The sequence below is a fragment of the Enhydra lutris genome, unplaced genomic scaffold (assembly GCF_002288905.1).
Source record: "Enhydra lutris kenyoni isolate GAN:26980312 unplaced genomic scaffold, ASM228890v2 scaffoldscaffold56, whole genome shotgun sequence".
In the NCBI taxonomy this organism is placed as follows: Eukaryota; Metazoa; Chordata; class Mammalia; order Carnivora; family Mustelidae; genus Enhydra; species Enhydra lutris.
The window spans coordinates 4,911,145-4,929,265 of NW_019154140.1; the positions used below are offsets into that span (position 1 = coordinate 4,911,145).

The 18,121-nt window shown below is 36.3% G+C and overlaps 1 protein-coding gene across 2 annotated transcripts in view; it reads right to left on the minus strand.

Moving 5' to 3' along the window:
* Positions 1-1,810: 1,810 nt before the first annotated feature.
* Positions 1,811-18,121, minus strand: part of LOC111157814 (SR-related CTD associated factor 11) — a 74,188-nt gene continuing 57,877 nt past the window's right edge. Inside the window, exons 8-16 of one of the 2 annotated variants that reach the window (XM_022519477.1) lie at positions 13,281-13,339; positions 13,017-13,123; positions 11,743-11,844; positions 9,041-9,147; positions 5,680-8,385; positions 4,576-4,919; positions 3,367-3,537; positions 2,839-2,958; positions 1,811-2,581 (exon numbers count right to left, since the gene is read on the minus strand). In XM_022519477.1, the coding sequence (XP_022375185.1) occupies positions 2,435-2,581; positions 2,839-2,958; positions 3,367-3,537; positions 4,576-4,919; positions 5,680-8,385; positions 9,041-9,147; positions 11,743-11,844; positions 13,017-13,123; positions 13,281-13,339 (3,863 nt within the window). In that variant the 3' untranslated portion in view covers positions 1,811-2,434. Of the gene's footprint in view, positions 2,582-2,838; positions 2,959-3,318; positions 3,538-4,575; positions 4,920-5,679; positions 8,386-9,040; positions 9,148-11,742; positions 11,845-13,016; positions 13,124-13,280; positions 13,340-18,121 lie in introns of both variants that reach the window. The other variant, XM_022519476.1, reaches the window with a different exon arrangement.

Genomic DNA, 18,121 nt, shown 5'->3' on the forward strand with positions numbered 1-18,121 from the left:
AACTTTTGGAATGTTAAAGTAATAAGTAACTACTTTTAGTCTCAAAATTCTAGGCATCACTACAGCCTAAATCATTGGTCAATGTGACTATTAAGTTAATGGGACCAAGGATTCAAAGGTTAAGTTAATACTGAATCTTAGTAAGTAATGAGAAATCTGCAACCCCACAAAATGTTTTTAAGTTTGTGCACATGCAAAATTAATGAAAATTTCTGAAAAAAGCAAGAATGGGGAATGTTAAAGCACTGTTTTTTGGACATAAAGCATGCACTTTCTAATACATTCTTAAGTATTTCTAAGTTTTAAAAGTCTGAATTCTAATCCACTAACATTCTTCATTAGCATTTTGAATGCAGTGTAACCAAGTACCCCAAAGCAGATATGGAATACACCCTTGTTATTTTCAGATAAGGTGGAAATAATTCACGACACTGCTACCAAAGATGTGAAACTTTAACTCTGGACCATACCACCTAGTTTTTTCTTCAAAACTTTTAAACATGTTTGTAAAACTAAATGGCAGAAACAAATTGGAAAATGCAACCCTACTCCCAAACATCACTGAAAGAAAATGTAGAAGTATGCCCTGTGTGATTAATCATCTTAGGCAATCTGCTACAAAATTTTCAAAGTGTGAACCTGCCTTAACTGAAAATACATTGAAAGTTCACACCATTGTTTCTAGAGTTCAAAACAAATGAGGAGGTGTGTGCTGATATTTAAAACAGTCTTAATATTTTATTAGAAGAAATATACTTCCAAACTTCTTTCCCCTTCGTATCTAAACACAAACTTTAATTAAAAATATATATATAAATCAGTAGAATATCATATTACAAATGCCCAGAAATGCAGAATAAAGATCAAGAACTGCTTGGAAATATTTCTAACACTTTTTGGGATTACACTCATAATTTAATTAAGATTATGAACTAGCACAATCATTATTGGGGCCAACAATTCAAAATATTTGCCTTATCAAAGCTAGCACCAATAAAGTATTATGCACATAAACTTAAGAAACAGATCATCTTTACTTCAGAAAAGCACAGTCCTACGGAGTATTGCTCTCTAGGTTAATTAGTAAAGGGTCAATCTGTCTCACTGAGGCATACATCTATCTGAGCCATTAACATCTTATTCGAATAGCTTTCCCATTATTTGGTATCTACTGAAAACTGTTACTGGAATGAAAGATAGTTTATCATGGATATAACTCATGTTTTCTTCTAAGATGCCAATTAAAATAGTGGCTCTCTAATTAAAATAGTGGCTCTCTAATGCTTTGAACTTACCTTTTGTAAAACTTAATATATTCTAATATTTTAAAAAAGATAGTCAAATCCCTAGTCCCTGAAAACCTAACCAAGACCCCATTATTTAATTCCTCTCTCTTTCCAAAACACAGGTTTTAATGTCTACAATTTTGCAACATGGTTAATAGCTACCATATGGTCACCTAATTAACACTTTATTCACTGTAAAGTATTTGGAGACTTCTCAAGTGTGAAAAGAATTTCATTAGTGATTAGACAGATGAGCAACTGAAAGCCACTGACTTGAGTTTCATAATTCTACCTTCCTCCCAAGGAAGGGAGGGTCACTACTCCACAGCAACTCCCCAGTTGGCACAAATAAGTTATCATTTCTCTGACAGGTAGAAGATATCATGAAAGAACATAATTTTTACAAAGTCAACACTTTTTCCAAACTAGTCTTCTAAATTCAACAGTTTTAGACTTCCAAAGTTGTAAATCTAGCAAATCAAACTGCTTCATCTCAGTTGGGGGAAAAAAAGGCACAAAAGAAAAACAAGCAGCATAACCTTTATTTGGTGATACAATAACAGTGTTCCAAAGTTTTGAACACTGAATTTTACTCATGTGATAATTTGTTTTCTATCTAGGCAATTTATTCAGGTGTGTGCTTTAAAAATACACATTAGGAACCCTGCAATTGGTATATTCTGTTATTAGAAATATTTTTCATGGTAATACATTATTTAACTTTCTATAATTAGAGGGAAAAATCATAGAGATCATACTTTATTTTTAGCCTGACAGAATAAATGTATTATATATATCTTTTCCAAAACCAGTGCACTTAGAAGACTCTAATTTATGCACTCCACTGTTCAAATCAAAAAGCTGTACATCTTCCAGTATCCACACTATAACACAGTCTTAGTAAAAATGCACACTCCTTTAACCCCTTTACTTTCCCTTGAATTTGCTTTTATTTTCGGGAGGAGGAAGGATAAAGAAGTTGCAGTGCAGAACTATATTTATTTAGAACAAAACTTTATATTCTACATTAAAAAAAATAATTTTATCAAAACCAAATTTCAATCACAGTTATGATTTTCAGTTAAAGGTACATGTTGAAATTGCACTTTGCAGATATCTTGATAGTGTCCTTTATAGTGCTCCCCATTTCAACCTATGTTTTTTTCGGTAGACACAGGTTCTTCCAGAGTTTTCTTTTGGCTTCCCTTCCGTGAATATTTGTATTTGTCTACATAGGCTTTAACCAGATTTGCCACTTTAGTAGAATTTACTTCTCCACTCTTACTATGACAAACCTATGAAAAAAGGAGGGGGAATATTTTTCTCATACTTAAAAGGATTACAGCAAAATGGAAAACGTTTTGAAAACCCCCCAAAAGATAATCAGAATTTTTTTATGTTTCATATCTCATGTGAACTTATTCAAAAGGTAAAAAAGTAGACAAGAATTAGAAGTTAGTGCTTATTATTTTAATTAGTCTTAAGCATTCCTTTATTAAAATAGAGGTGATTCAAACAATACATACATAACTCTGCTAAAGCTGGAACTTACTTTATCTACTGCTTTCCGTACAATCTCTTTATATTCTTCCTTGGTGATATCTTTATTTTGGTAAAATGGCTTAATGGCCAATTTTACCTCCTGTGCTGCTTTTTCTTGGATCTGTAATTTCTGGTAAGAGGAAAAAGTATAATTATTCTTTGCCCAATCACGTACTTTCAAAAAATTTCTTTAAAAATGTAATACTGAAAACACTACACTTCTACATTGTTGCAAGAATTCTTCAAATATTGGTGTCATAAATATAAAAGTTATTTATTAACACATATACCAAACATTTCTAAAACTAATCATGAAAAACTACCAGTAACTCAATGGACACCAACATTATCTAGACAAAACCCTTCAAATAACACTGGAATTTAAGACTATCAACAGAAATTCCCTTTACCAATTATACAAAACAAAACTGTTATTTTTTCATCTTTATCATATACAGAACATGTAGGTTGCTCTCAACCTTGAACTTGCCTTGTCTGTCTTCGAGCTATCTGCGCTGGCTTCCACTGTAACACTTACTTTGCTTTCTGTCAATTTTACAGCAGCATTAGAGGATTTGCTGTGACTTGATGACGAAGTATTACCAGAACTTGGTCCCTGAACTGCTCCCAAATTTCCTGGGGCTGCTGTTGGAGCAGGCAAGACTGGTGTACTCATGTTGTTACTTACATGAGAAGCACTAGGAATACCCTGTTTTAAAGAGTTATCATCAGTTAATGAATTACTTGTTTTCAATAGAAGTCTTTTAGTCATTTATTAGAAATAACAAAAAAATTCAAAGTGAGTCAACCTCAGTACTTAGGGAAAATTCTTATTTCAGGTCATGTATATCCAAAGGACTCTGAAGAAAAATGAGTAACATTCTTAAATAGAGACCTATGTAAATACGTTAAGTGACTTTTAAATTACACCTGCGAATTGTCATGTTCTGACAACACTAAAACAAGAAGGAAACGAACAGCATTTAAAGAATAGTATCTCTCCTGAGAGGCTCTTTATGAAAATTAACTAAAGTACTGCCTCCACTTTAAAGATGGAGGAAAAGGAGACAGTGAAGTCAAATGGTTTGCAGAGAGCTGACAGGAAAAAACGGGAAAAGAAAAAAAAAAAAAGACAAGAGGTCCCAAATTCTGGAATCCTATTCCCCTTATCTTCCAACTATACACTGCTGTTAGGATTCTAGAATTTGTGAAATGCAGGCACAGAACTATAAGGAACACTATGTTTACAAACTATTGTTCAAATTTTCTATATGCCTCCGAGTCACTTCTTTCTTTTTAGCATGGTAAACTCAGTGAAAACGAAACACAGATGGTAATAGATAATGAACAGCTTTATCTGGCATTTCTCCCAACAAGACAATATTAAGTTTCATCACAAGTTCCCACCCCCTTAAAAGTCCAATAAATTGGAAAATTATTTTAAAGCACCCACCAGCTGATTCTAATTTGGCTCGTAATTTGGTCTTAACTTGAAAAAGCAAATCTGTTTGGACATCAACCACAGTATATATGTAGCTTAAATCTGACGATATGCATTCAAATTCATTTTCTTATTTGAGGGGTGGGAGGTTTGAGGAAGGACAGTGAAGGAGGCTATGAAGGTTTACCATAAACCTAATCAAATAAATGTTTTGGATGCCAGAAAGCCCTTTCTTGCACATCTGTCCCTAACAGCTAAATGCTTATAATGGTTATGTTGATTAAACTTTAGATGCTAAAAACATACCTGCAATTGCTTTCCATCTGGCTGTGAAGCAATGTAGCTGACTTGTTGGGATGGTGGGGGAGGGGGTGGCGGCGGTGGGAGTCCCTGAGATACACTGGTAGGAGCAGCCACCTGCACGAGAGGCACGCCTGTGTGCAGATGCAAGGGCAGCGGAGGATGAATGCTAAATGGATTGCGCTGGATGTTCATCAAAGGAGCATGAACACCCACTGGATACGGGAAGATGTTCACAGGCTGTTGTGCGTTCATCTGCTGCTGCATTACATTCATTTGTGGTTGCATCATATTTATAGGGAGCTGAGAACCATCTCCATGTTGGTTTGTTTGGTCTTTTAGGTTAGAATCTATCAAAAGAAAAAAAGACTCGTGAAATAAAATCATGTCGCAAACTTCTTTAGCCAGAGAAGCAAAGAACCACTGGTTATAGTGAGGTTAAATAGCAATGAACAGACTCAGAACACCTAAACGAATCTCAGATCATTTAGTCTAATCCTGTCATTTCTAAATTATGTGGGCTGATTTTCTAACTAAAAAAAATTTAGAATTATTTTTAAGAATAAGTTCACATAACATCTGTCAACATTAGCAAAGAATCAGTACCTCAAGAAATCTGCTAAAGAAATAATCCTATAAAATTTAATTAGAATACTAAATTAGAAGGTTAATCACTTTTTTTTAATCTTCAACAGCTTTTTTCTTAGAATGTTCTTCACAAGAAAAGCCAAGGAAAAGCAAATCGTAATTAGAAGAGTAACTTATTTATATGAATAATCATCAAAAAAATCCAAAGGCTCACGTCTGAGATAAATGAAGTAGAAGTTAAATCCTGCACAAGAACATCTCAAATTCTTCTATTTTAACAAACTGTACTTATAGTACGTAAGTCTTTGGCAAGGTCGGGGGGTGGGTACGGCGCACGGGTGAAAAAGGCAGTAAATGCTGATGTGTATATATATTTATATAATGCAAAGTGACTTGTTAAATGGGGATTCAATTTAACATTATAAAACTATAAACACGGATCATTGCAATTCATATAAATGTTAAATTTATAATCTCCTTCTTTAAATAAAAGAGAATTACTAAATAAGCAGAACATGTTACCTTGTTCAGTTGTTTCCTCTTCTTGTCTCATCCACCCAGACTGCGGGCCTGAAGAATTCCTCCCTCGTCGTGAATAGTAGTTTTGTACATCTGCTGGTAGAGTCTTTCTCACAGCCCAACTAGATGCAGATGTCCACCCAGATCTATCTGCCGGTGTATCAAATGAAAACTCCTGTTGCTCATTTTTCCGCTTATAAGGTTGCTGTTCCACAAACTTGAAAGACTCATTCCCTGAACTATTTGAATTCCCTGAGAGGGGTTTTCGGTTTTGCCACCTATTTTCATTTTGATCTGTATAGGCAAAACCACCTCTGTAAGTGCCTCTGCCACGGTTACCTCTACCACGGGTAGACATCCAACCTGAACCAAAGTTTTTATTCCAAGAATTCCCTGAATTTTCATTTCTGTTTTCTTCCCAGTGAGAATCTTTTAACTTGTCTGGATTCCTGGTCCTTGGATCAGGTCCAGAATTTATTTTTTCTGTTACCCAACTGGGACAGTCATTTCTATGTTTGTCAGCAGAATTTGGATCATCAGCACCTGGACTGTCATTTTTTTCTTTTCTTGTATTTTCATTCTGTTTCTCTGTGTCATTCTTTCTGTACCGATCATTTCCTCGTGGACATCTCCAACCATCATTTGCCCATCTTTCCTTCCAGCGGGGAGAGTAAGTGTCTCTGTCATTTCTACCAAATGATGAACTCTTAATTTTTGTTCTAGATCTTGATGGTGACCTAGAACGAGATCTGGATCTAGACCATCTTCTGGTTCTCCTTTCTCGATCACGATCTCTCCTTGGCCCATCTCTATCACTTTCTCTTTCTCTGCTCCGGGACCTGGATTTTTCCCTCGGGGAAGAATCTTTCACTCTTGACTGAGATCTTCTGTTTTCTCTAGAAGTGTCTCTTTTGGGGGAGAGTGATACAGATCTTTTGCCTTCCCTTGTACTATCTCTTTTTGGAGATCGAGACTGAGATTGTCTCCTTTCTCTTGCGATATCCTGTTTTGGGGACTGAGAACGAGATTTTCTACGTCCTCTTGCAGATTCTTTCTTGGGAGACAGTGATAGAGACTTCCTGCTTTCTTTTCCAGTTTCTCTTTTGGGAGATGGAGACTGAGACCGCTTCTTTTCTCGTGCAGTATCTTTGTTGGGAGACCAAGTTGTAGATGGGGAGTGAAATCTAGATCTTCGGGTACGAGGCTTTTTGGCTTTCTCTACCACATCTACAGGGCTTTCAGATGGTTGAGATACAGTTTCAGCATTTCCATTTGCAGGATCAGAAGATGGCATATTATTTTGAGAACTGTGCTCCACAGAATCTGCATTCAATTGTTTAGTATCAGCATTTACAGAAGGTTCAACTTCAGATTCATTCTGGTCACTGCAAAGTGAATCACATTCCATAGGTATCATTTCATTATTGTCCTCACTAAAAGGCTTCTGAATTTGTTCAATGTGTGTGTTAGGCAATTCTGCAGATCCGGAATGTTCAGTAGGAGATTCAGTCTTTTCTAACTTGTCTAATTTGGTGTTAAGATTATTTTTTAATAAATTATTTTCAGAGTCTTGAATACTACTGGAATTTTCATTCTCTGAAGTATCACATGCTGCAATTATTTCTACATCTTCAGTTTCAACATGCCCAAGCAACTGAACCTCTGAGCTCTCTATGGATATTCTGTCCACCGTTTGCATAATTTTACCCTCAGAAGATTCTAATTTGGGGCTGTCTACAAGCTGTTCTGTTTTTACTGTTGAATCTTTATCATCAGTAATTTCTGCCACAGGACTCTCCATAACTTTTTCTTCATTAACCACCGACTCTGCATTCTCTGGTAACTCACCTAAGCTTGGTACAGATTCATCTACTTCAACTTCAGATCCTGAACAAGTAAGAAGATCATCTGAACGATGATCTGTACATTTATCCACCTTTACCTCTGATTCTGAAAGTCCAGATGTTTGGTCTTGATTTCCTAGTTGATCATCTTCTTTCCCAGAAATATTTTTAGGGGTCTCACTTTCTAACCATAAAATATTAGCCTCTATACTTGTATCCTCAACTTTTTGAATGTCCTCTTCCTCTCCAACTAGTACAGGAGGATCTTGGATATGAGACTCCAAATATGAAGATTCCACTGCTTCCTCTGTATCATGGTTCTCAGTATGTTCCTCACTTTCTTCTACCTGCTCATTGCAACTTCTCAAGTCATTAACAGACTCATTTTCTACACTTGCCTGCACAGTACAACTGTTACTACTTTCTGCATCTGATTGGTGCTCTTTCTCTAACACAGGTGGTGTGTCAGATTCTGCTGTTTCTTCATCTACTGAATCACTGGAAGATGATTTTTCAGGGGCAGATATAGAGCTCCGAAGTTTCTTTTTCAACAAAGGTGGTTTTCTTCCTCTTCTTACAGACTTCCGTTTTGGAGCCTGTCTTGTTTGCTTTTCTGACGAACCTGAAGAGGAAACACTTACAGATGGATTGTTGTTATCTGGGGCATCACATCCAGAATTATTTGATACTGGGGATCTCTGAGACTGACTGACTGTTTCAGGTCTCGTATTACGTGTTGACCTCCTTGTAGGAGTTGTTGCTGCAGGTTTTCGTCTTGTTCCTCTGGTGTTTGATGTACCAGAAGTCTGCTTCTTCTCTTCTCCTTCTTGAGTATGTACTAATGCATATCCCTTGCAGGAGGTACCTAATAATATATACATTTTAAAAAGTAAAAAGTATATACTTCAATAAATGAGAAGGCTTTGGCTTCAGGTTGTGTTAGCATAAATGTCTATAACAAAGTGAAACAAAATATACTTATGAATCAAGTTATGAATAAATGCATAGCTACTAACATCTAAGTAACAGCAGGTATTTATCAGGTTCTTTTAATGCTACTGAAATGAATTATCACAAGATTTGAATTCTTGTGGGCAATCTATAGGAAAACCAGAAGAAAATATGTTTGGTTTGATAAATACCACTGCATTTTGAATAGGTAATACCTAGGCAAAAAACAAGAGAAAACAAGTTATCCACAAATATAAAGACTGACACTATTTGTTCGTAATTAATAGGAGATGTAACCTCTAAAGATCTACATTTTGAATGCTAAAGCCCTAAACAGAAGGGAGACTTCTAGCCAGTTTCTAGATTTGATGATGTAATTTCTTAAGTAAAAAAGATTTTCTACTTGGAACATTTTAAAAGTCAAGTCGCTACCCAAATAGTTACAGAAAATCTAGGACTTACTATCTTTACCTTATTTTATAGTTATCTAAGTCATGAACACTCACTGGATACTGAAAGAAACTAATAATAATTTTCTAAAGACTAGAGAAATATTACACAAACTTTACCAAAATTTTCTAAAGATATGGTACTTGTTGGAAAAATAGTTCTTGGCAACACAGAAGAGATGAGAGGAAGTACTTGTGTTTCAGTATTCCAGGGTATAAAACCAATTCTGAAAATTCAAAACAAAACAAAAAAAAGACATTTGTTTAAATGGTTTAAAAAGTTATACCACAATTTAAAATTACTACTTTCCCAAATCAGGTTAGCAACTTTAAAATACTGTATACTTAAATTTAGTTTTTGCCAAAATAACTGAAAATGTAAACTCCAGGTTACTCATGTTCAAAGATGGCTACCAACTGGCTATATAGAAAAAACCCTTAAAAGCATATTTTTCTGATAAATTAATGGCAAAAGGAGATCAAGGGCAACTTCATATATAATATGTGTTTCTCGGGGCGCCTGGGTGGCTCAGTGGGTTAAGCCGCTGCCTTCGGCTCGGGTCATGATCTCGGGGTCCTGGGATCGAGCCCCGCATCAGGCTCTCTTCTCAGCGGGGAGCCTGCTTCCTCCTCTCTCTCTGCCTGCCTCTCTGCCTGCTTGTGATCTCTTTCTGTCAAATAAATAAATAAAATCTTTTAATATGTGTTTCTCTTTTAAATAATTTAATGTAATATTTTGCCAAGAATTTTTTTTAGCTTCTGCTTTTTTTCTTCATTCTAAAAAAATTCAATTTGGAAAATAAAATGTATAGATAAATAAAATGCACAGATTTTAAGTGCACAGTTTGATGACACCTGACTGATGTATATATCTGTGTAACCACCACAACCCCCAACCAAAAGGTGATTTCATGCCCTTTGCGCTACGCACGCCCCTTTCTGGGCAACCAAAGGAAAATTTAGCCAAGTTAATCAAATCAAGGTCTTAAGAAATCAGCAATGTTAAAGAGTAATCAGTCCATGAATAAATAATTTAACATAACTTGGAAACAGAATTGTATCACTTGAATTTGAAGCATGTCATACATACATGGGCTATATTTTTCACTACGTTTTATAACACATATCAAAAGCAAAAACATCAAAATAAATACATTTTTTAAAAAGGAAAAAAAAAAGAACTGATTTCTGTTGTTCTATTATATTGTGACATTCCTCAATCTAAGGATAATGGCTCTTCAAAGCCCCCAATATCCCTATTAAGTTTCTACAACCAAACCCAATTCACTCTCAGCTTTTCTCTGATTCATATTTGTTCAGTTCAGACCGCCTAATAAAAAGAAAACCTACTTTATCCCAATGAAATCTGGAGTAGGAGCAGAAAAGCTTCAAAAACAATGTGCAACTACACATACACAAAAATATTTAAGATCTTATAATACATATCTGGACTTCCTAATTTCACTTCTATTTATATTCCACTGTCATTCCTAGAGGGAAGGCCTCTATATTACAGTGTTATATATGCAGAACTATACTACAGTGTTACATAAGATAAAGTTATAATGTTACAGGAATGACAGTGGCAAGGACCTCAATCAATATTTTTGTAGGAAGTTAATTTAAGTATATATATTTATAATACACCTAGCAACATGACAGTAGCTATAAGACTTAAACTAAGAAAGAAAGGACTACATTACAGAAAATCATGAATGCCAGGGCAGAGTATAAAGACTTAGTCAAATAATTTTAGAAAAATCTTTTGGAGAGGGGAAATGTCATGACCAAAGAAGTAGTGTGTCAGCTAACAGCACACAGGTAAGATTTGAATGAGTGAAACAACAGAAAGATGACAGATCCAAATGCCATTACTAACAATGAATCTTATCATTTTGGTGCTCTCCCTTTTATTTATTTTTTTTTAATTTTAAATTTTTAAATTTAAATTTAATTATCCAGCATATAACACAAATCATTATTTCTTTTTAAAGATTTATTTGGGGCACCTGGGTGGCTCAGTGGGGTTAAAGCCTCTGCCTTCGGCTCGGATCATGATCCCAGAGTCCTGGGATCAAGCCCCACATCGTACTCCGTGCTCAGCAGGGAGCCTGCTTCCTCCTCTTCTCTCTCTCTCTGCCTGCCTCTCTGCCTGCCTCTCCGCCTACTTGTGATCTCTATCCATCAAATAAATAAGTAAAATCTTTTAAAAAGTTTTTTTAAAAATAAAAAATAAGGATTTTATTTATTTGACAGCCAGAGACACAGTGAGAAAAGGAACACAAGCAGGGGGAGTGGGAGAGGGAGAAGCAGGCTGCCCTCTGAGCAGAGAGCCGGATGCGTGGCTGGATCCCAGGATCCCAGGACCCTGGGATCATAACCCCAGCCGAAGGCAGACGCCCAACAACTGAGCCACCCAGGCACCCCCACATCATTAGCTTTTGACATAATGTTCAGTGACTCATTATTTGCGTGTAATACCCAGTGCTCATCACATTATGTACCCTCCTTAACACCCATCACCCAGTTACCCCATCCCCCACCCACTTCCCTTTCCACAACTCTGTTTCTGGGATTCAAGAGTCTTCCTTTTAAATGACCCCAGTATCTACATCTATTAAACAGATTAAAAAAGGTATTTTTCAAGGGATTCTTTAAATACCAATCCTCTTTAGGCAGTTGAGACACCAAGTTTAATTTGCATAAAACTTTCTTAGAAACACAACTATTGATTAAGATACCTCTGTTACTTAAGTATTAATGACACCTTCTGCTTTACGTTAGCATGTAAACACTTTGGTAAAAAAACAATTTTTTTTTACCTTCCACTTCCAGGTGACGTATGAGGAAACCATGACAAGTCCAATTCCTGTCTCTTCTGCCTAATCAATGCACTCATTTCATTGATTTCTATAAATTCTGTACTAAAAGATAAATTTTAGACCCTCATCAGAATTCCAAATATTAAGTTCAGCATAACACTTGTGTTAAATCATGATAGCAAAAATTTTTGTACCTAGCATTATAAACCACATTTAAAAGAGACTTCTAAACACTTTCAATATGAACTCGTTACTAATTATAAAATTTATTACAAATCAAAATTGTTTATCTGATTCATAAAAATAATGCTTGAATTTGTATCTTGAAGTGACAGAATTTTTAACAAGTCAATTCAGAATAACATCCTTATTACTGAGAGAAAAAAGCAACACTGTTTTCTATCCCATAAACCAAAGCTGCAGCCAGCAGTCCCAGCAGAAATTTTATTTGCAGTAGTTTTCCATCTGAAAATAAGTGTAAGACAAAGGAAAAAATAAAGGAAGATACAGTACCTATAACCAAAAATGGGTAGAGTTCAACTTTTCAAAAGGCTACTCAGATGTAATTGTTATCTTTGGTAACCTTTGCCAAGCTCTAAAATTAAATCATGCAATCTTGACCTGTCTTGTTCATTCAACTAAAGCAGGTGATTTTAAAACCCCAATTTAGGGGTGCCTGGGTGGCTCAGTGGGTTAATGCCTCTGCCTTCAGCTCAGGTCATAATCCCGGGGTCCTGGGATTGAGCCCTGCATCGGGCTCTCTGCTCCTCAGGGAGCCTGCTTCCTCCTCTCTCCCTCTGCCTGCCTCTCTGCCTACTTGTGATCTCTGTCTGTCAAGCAAATAAATAAAATCTTTTAAAAAAATAAATAAAAATAAAACCCCAACTTAACCTTCAAATTCCACAAATATTTACTTAGTATCTACATGCCAGTCACTACAGATTAAAAGATGACTGGTTCTACTCTAAAAGGGTTCTGCTTGATTACAATTTAACAAGTAGCATACTTCTCCATCACATAAAAAGCCAGCGTAGAACAATTTATTATTAATGAAGACAAAACCCACTAGATCATGGGCAGTCACTGCATGCTACAGAGGGTCACAAAACAGCAAGTTTCCTCTTTGCCAGAACTAGTTTATTTTCCAGAAGAAACAAAACCAAGAAACAAGATGGGCTTTCATATTTGAGCCAGAACTTAAATTTTTACCAAAAGTTAATTATAATAATGAAACATCAAGTACAAACACATACATTAAAATAGAAAATACTAACCAGTAAGTTCTACAGGTAAAAGATTCTCCAGTGTAACTACTAGAAGAAAACATATTGGAGAAAAAATTTCTGAAGCACTGACTGGTACACTGATTTGATTTTCGAGGCTAGAAAAGTAAAAAGAAGTTAGTGAAACAGCAAACAATAAAACTTCCATAATAACTAATAGTTATATTTAAATGTTTTGATATAGCCAAGTTATAGTTAGGTACTAAACCACCACAGAATGTTATTATCTAAAAGTTCTTCTTTATTTGAACAAACCTTATTTGTTTTTATTGTTGCATTTTTCTTTCCTTCCATTTCACTGTGTGTAGAATTTCCTGTACAAAGACACAAAAAGAATGTTACCTTGTCTTAATTTTTTTTTTTTTTTGAGATGTTATTTATTTATTTTAGAGACAACATGCACGCAGCAGGGGTAGGGGCAGAGGAAGAGGGAGAGAATCTCAAGTAGACTCCAGGTCCAACGCAGAGCCCTACACAGGGCTCAATCTCACAACCCTGAGATCATGACCTGAGCTGAAACCAAGAGTTGGATGCTTACCTACTGAACCACCCAGGTGCCCCTTACTTTTTATTTTAGAAGGTTGTAGCCTACTACTCGTCCTGCCCTGCTCCCTCTCTCTTGAAAAACAAACACAATAAAAACCAAACCAAACCAAATGCAAAACCAAAACAAACAAACAAACAAACAACCAAACCAAAGGAGTGCCTGGGTGGCTCAGCCAGTTAAACATCCGACTCTTGATTCCTGCTCAGGTCATGAACTAAGGGTGGTGAGACTGAACACCATGTTGGGCTCTGTGCTGGATGTGGAGCCTGTTTCAAATTCTCTCTCCCTCTGCCCCTCCCCGAACCCCATTCTCTCTAATTAAATAAATAAATAGTAAAAAATAAAAGGTTGTAAAGCAGTACTGACACTGGCATATACTGGCATACTGATAAAGTTAAAATATGTAGAAAAGTTGCATTTAAAATAATAGTACTTGCATTTTATAATTTTTTCAAATGCTGATTTTATCTTGTTAAGCTGCAGATACAAAGAAAATTTAAAAAGCCACAACACAGAAAATTGGTATGAAACATGTGCAAGTACTATGCTCAGAACATGAATATTAAAATTCTAGTCAACATTTTCTGGCAGCCTATGTAAACTTAAACTACTTTGTTACAAAAAATATATACAAAATGTTAAATTATATAGTATCAGTAATGCAATGAATATAACCTTTCCTGCTGTAACTTAAAAACCAGCAACTGTTAACTCACCTCAAGCAGAACTGAACAGAGGAACTGGGGCCATGAGCCCCATAAATTATCATTTAACTACTGGTACCAATGTCAAGTACCCTCCTTTCTCCTCAAACTTTAAAAGTAGGAAGAGCACATAGCTTTCCGTTAGAGCAATGTTTCTGGCTGCACTGCTCATGGTGGGTGTTTTGTTTTGTTTTGTTTTGGTCTTACCTGTTATATCAGGAAATTTATTTCTACGGATATATACTTCCAGGTTAAGGAAGATAAAGGACAGTTTCTGCTAATCACAAAAATTGTGTTAGCATCTTTACAGATTATTGCTCTTAGTTCTTCTTTACCATGGACCCTATGTGATTAGTCTTCTTTGCCTATCAGTGCATTTGTTGCCTGCAATAAACCGCTGCTGGTACTGTTGCTCTCTCCTCAGAACTCTATAAAGTGCACAGTGCAAATGACAACAGATCTTTCAATCTTCTGCCTTGCTTGCCTCATAAAGGACCTAGTGACCTTGTTAAAATAAATCACTCTAACGAGGAGGCCTGTTTCCTGCTACTTGTAAGACCATATGTATTTGGGGTTTCTTCAGTCAGTCCAGTTGGTAATTGGTTACATTCTGCTTAAGAGCATACTAATTTCATTTTAAGCTACCATACAATAGCTGTTTGGTTTCCTGCTATTATCCATCCTTCACACATGTCCCACCCAGAAGTGTTCTAACAAATGTAATTTCAACAATGGGGAAAGAGGTACTGGCTGAGTTCCAGAAACTTATTTTCTTACTCTTCAACGTATATTTAAATGATACTAATTTTATTTATAAGTAAAATTTTATTTATTTATTGGAGAAAGAGATGAGCAGAGGGAGAGGGAAAGTAGACTCCACTGAGTGAGGAGGCTGATGCGGGGCTCAATCCAACCCCCGAGATCATGACCTAAGCCAAAGTCGGACACTTAACCAACTGAGCCACCGAGGTACCCCAATACTGATTTTTTAAACTGTGCATCAAGCTAGGAATAAAATGTGTGATAGGTATCCAGTCACATTCTTAGAAGTTTGACTATTACTTTCAGCTAGGCACAGAACTGCTGTTATAGTTGTACAGTGTACAACCAGCACAACCAGTACCTAAGGGTACTGAGTTGTTTTCACTCAAGTTTCATTCACTTAACACTTCTAAAATTGTAAAGTTTACATAGCACTCCCTCACTTGAAAACCTATCTCAGGAAGCCACCATTAGATAGAATGCTCTCTGTGCGAAAAACTGCTTGTTTTCTGGCCAAACGCTAAATGAAAATTTGGTTCAAAAGGTATTCAACCTATCTTTGGGTAATTCTCAGGTAATTACTGAGCAGCTCCATTAACAATCTCAAAAATACTCAATACTGGTGGATATGCCTAAATTGTGATCTCCCAAAGACCATTTCACAAATCCACCCTACTAATCTAACTGCCTTTGGACAGCAATGATAGGCCTTTACATTTCATTTTTTATCAAAGTAATACATGTACAAACTTTCAAGAAGTCAAACAGCACAACAGCAAACTACAGAAATTCCTGTTCCCTGAAAGCACTCATCAAATCCCTTAACTGTTTCTTCTAATATTTGCTTCTTTATTTCTAAATAACAAGCTTATACCACTCTACCTTGACTTTTTCTGGTTTCAGATATTTTCTAATTTTTTTTTTTACTATAGAAGAAAAAGACTTTTCTCTTACACCACTGCTCTATCTACCTCCTTAGCTGCTGCTTCCACCAAATGTTTTGATATATCAACATTTGATATAAGCAATATTACATTACTATAACTATATAAACATTATTCACAGCTGAACCATATACTACATTATGATTATTTTTCTTAAACAACTGCTTGCTTTTCCTAGGGTTAATTAACTACTTTGTTTTCTCTTTTCCTTTTTTCTCTTTATTACCTATGATTAATTTATAGCTAACTCTTCAACAAAAGTATAAATCTCCTCTTAATATACTCAAACACATCAACTCATCCACAAACTCTGCTTCCCACTCTTATGGAAATGGTATTCCTTTGTCCCACTCTAGTCTGAACTGGTAACCCTCTAAAAGTTGCTTAACAGTCACTCAGAACTATCCTCTATCATCATCCTGATAATCCCATTTACCTTTTCCCTAAGTCAGAACTCATTTTTTAAATCCCTAGGTCAGAACTCATTTTTTGGAACAATGTTCATTACTTTCTTATTTAGTGAAGCAAGGGCTCTTACGTGTTTGACAATGTCTATTCTACCCTAACACTTGATTGACAGTTTAACAGAGTTTACAATGTCCTGGTTTAGCAATTATTTTCCCCAGAATTTTCAAGACATTGCTCCAGTGCTCCATCCATTGTTGATAACATTCTTTTAAACATAGTCTTGTTTTCTCTCTCTAGAACCTCTTAGGATCTTGTTATCTGCAGAGCTCTAGAATTTTATGAAGCACTTTAGTTCTTTCCTCATTTACCAGGTGTTGGGTTATTTCTTTATTCAGATACTCACACCCAGCAACTCTGGGGAAATTTTCCTTTGTAGTACCTTGGTAACTTTCTGCCTTTTGGCTTGTTTTCTTTCTGAAATATTATTAGTCCGTACTGAACCTTATAGACTAATACCCTACCATCTTGTCAACTTTTCATCTCACCTTCTCAGTTTTCTCAATTTATTCTCTATCCCTGTTGAATTTTTAAAATTTCTACTATAACATTTTTGGTTTCCAAGTTGCCTTTTTTTAGTCTTTCTTATGTCAATGATGAACCATCCCTTATCTCTGAGAATATTAATTTTTAAACTGTTTCCTTTCCCAGCACTTGGTTTATTCTATCCAGTTCCTTTTGTTTCTGTTTTGACCTCTCTTATATTGGAGGTTCCCCACAAATACCCAGTGACCCATGATTTGTGAGACACTAAAATGCTGACTGAAAATCTTGAGGATGGGTGGTCAGAGCGTTTCAACTAATGGGTTTCACTGTAAGCTGATCAAGCAGGGATCTGGCTATTTCATTCAGAGATTCCCAAATATTAGAATCTCAAGTCTTTTGTCTTAGGTAAGCTAGCATCTCAGAAGATGCCTCCTATTTCTAATTTGGGAATAAGCAAGAGTGCAAGTGCCATGGGTAGAGAATTAGAAGCTTTAATATTTGATTTAATTTTCCTCTTTACTATTGTTTCCTCTACCCTCTAAAAGTTGTTTAACAGTCATTTTGTGCCAGAGTTTAATCTGATTTAACCACTCACTCTATGGAGGAAACAACCAATCTTTGCCTGGGGGGACTCCACTCCTACCCTGTTCCACTAAAACTCTGCAGGATAAAGTCCTTTAAAACACTTTAACCGGGTGCCGGGTGGCTCAGTGAGTTAAGCCTCTACCTTCGGCTCGGGTCATGTTCTCAGGGTCCTGGGATCGAGCCCCACATAGGGTTCTCTGCTTAGCGGGGTGCCTGCTTCCCCCCACCCCCCGCCTACTTGTGATCTCTGTCTGTCAAATAAATAAGTCTTTAAAACACTTTAACCAAGGGGTGCCTGGGTGGTTCAGTTGTTGGATGTCTGCCTTCAGCTCTAGTCGTGGTCCCGGGGTCCTGGGATTGACCCCTGTATCAGGCTTCCTGCTCAACAGGAAGCCTGCTCTCTGCTTAGCGGGGTGCCTGCTTCCCCCCACCCCCCGCCTACTTGTGATCTCTGTCTGTCAAATAAATAAGTCTTTAAAACACTTTAACCAAGGGGTGCCTGGGTGGTTCAGTTGTTGGATGTCTGCCTTCAGCTCTAGTCGTGGTCCCGGGGTCCTGGGATTGACCCCTGTATCAGGCTTCCTGCTCAACAGGAAGCCTGCT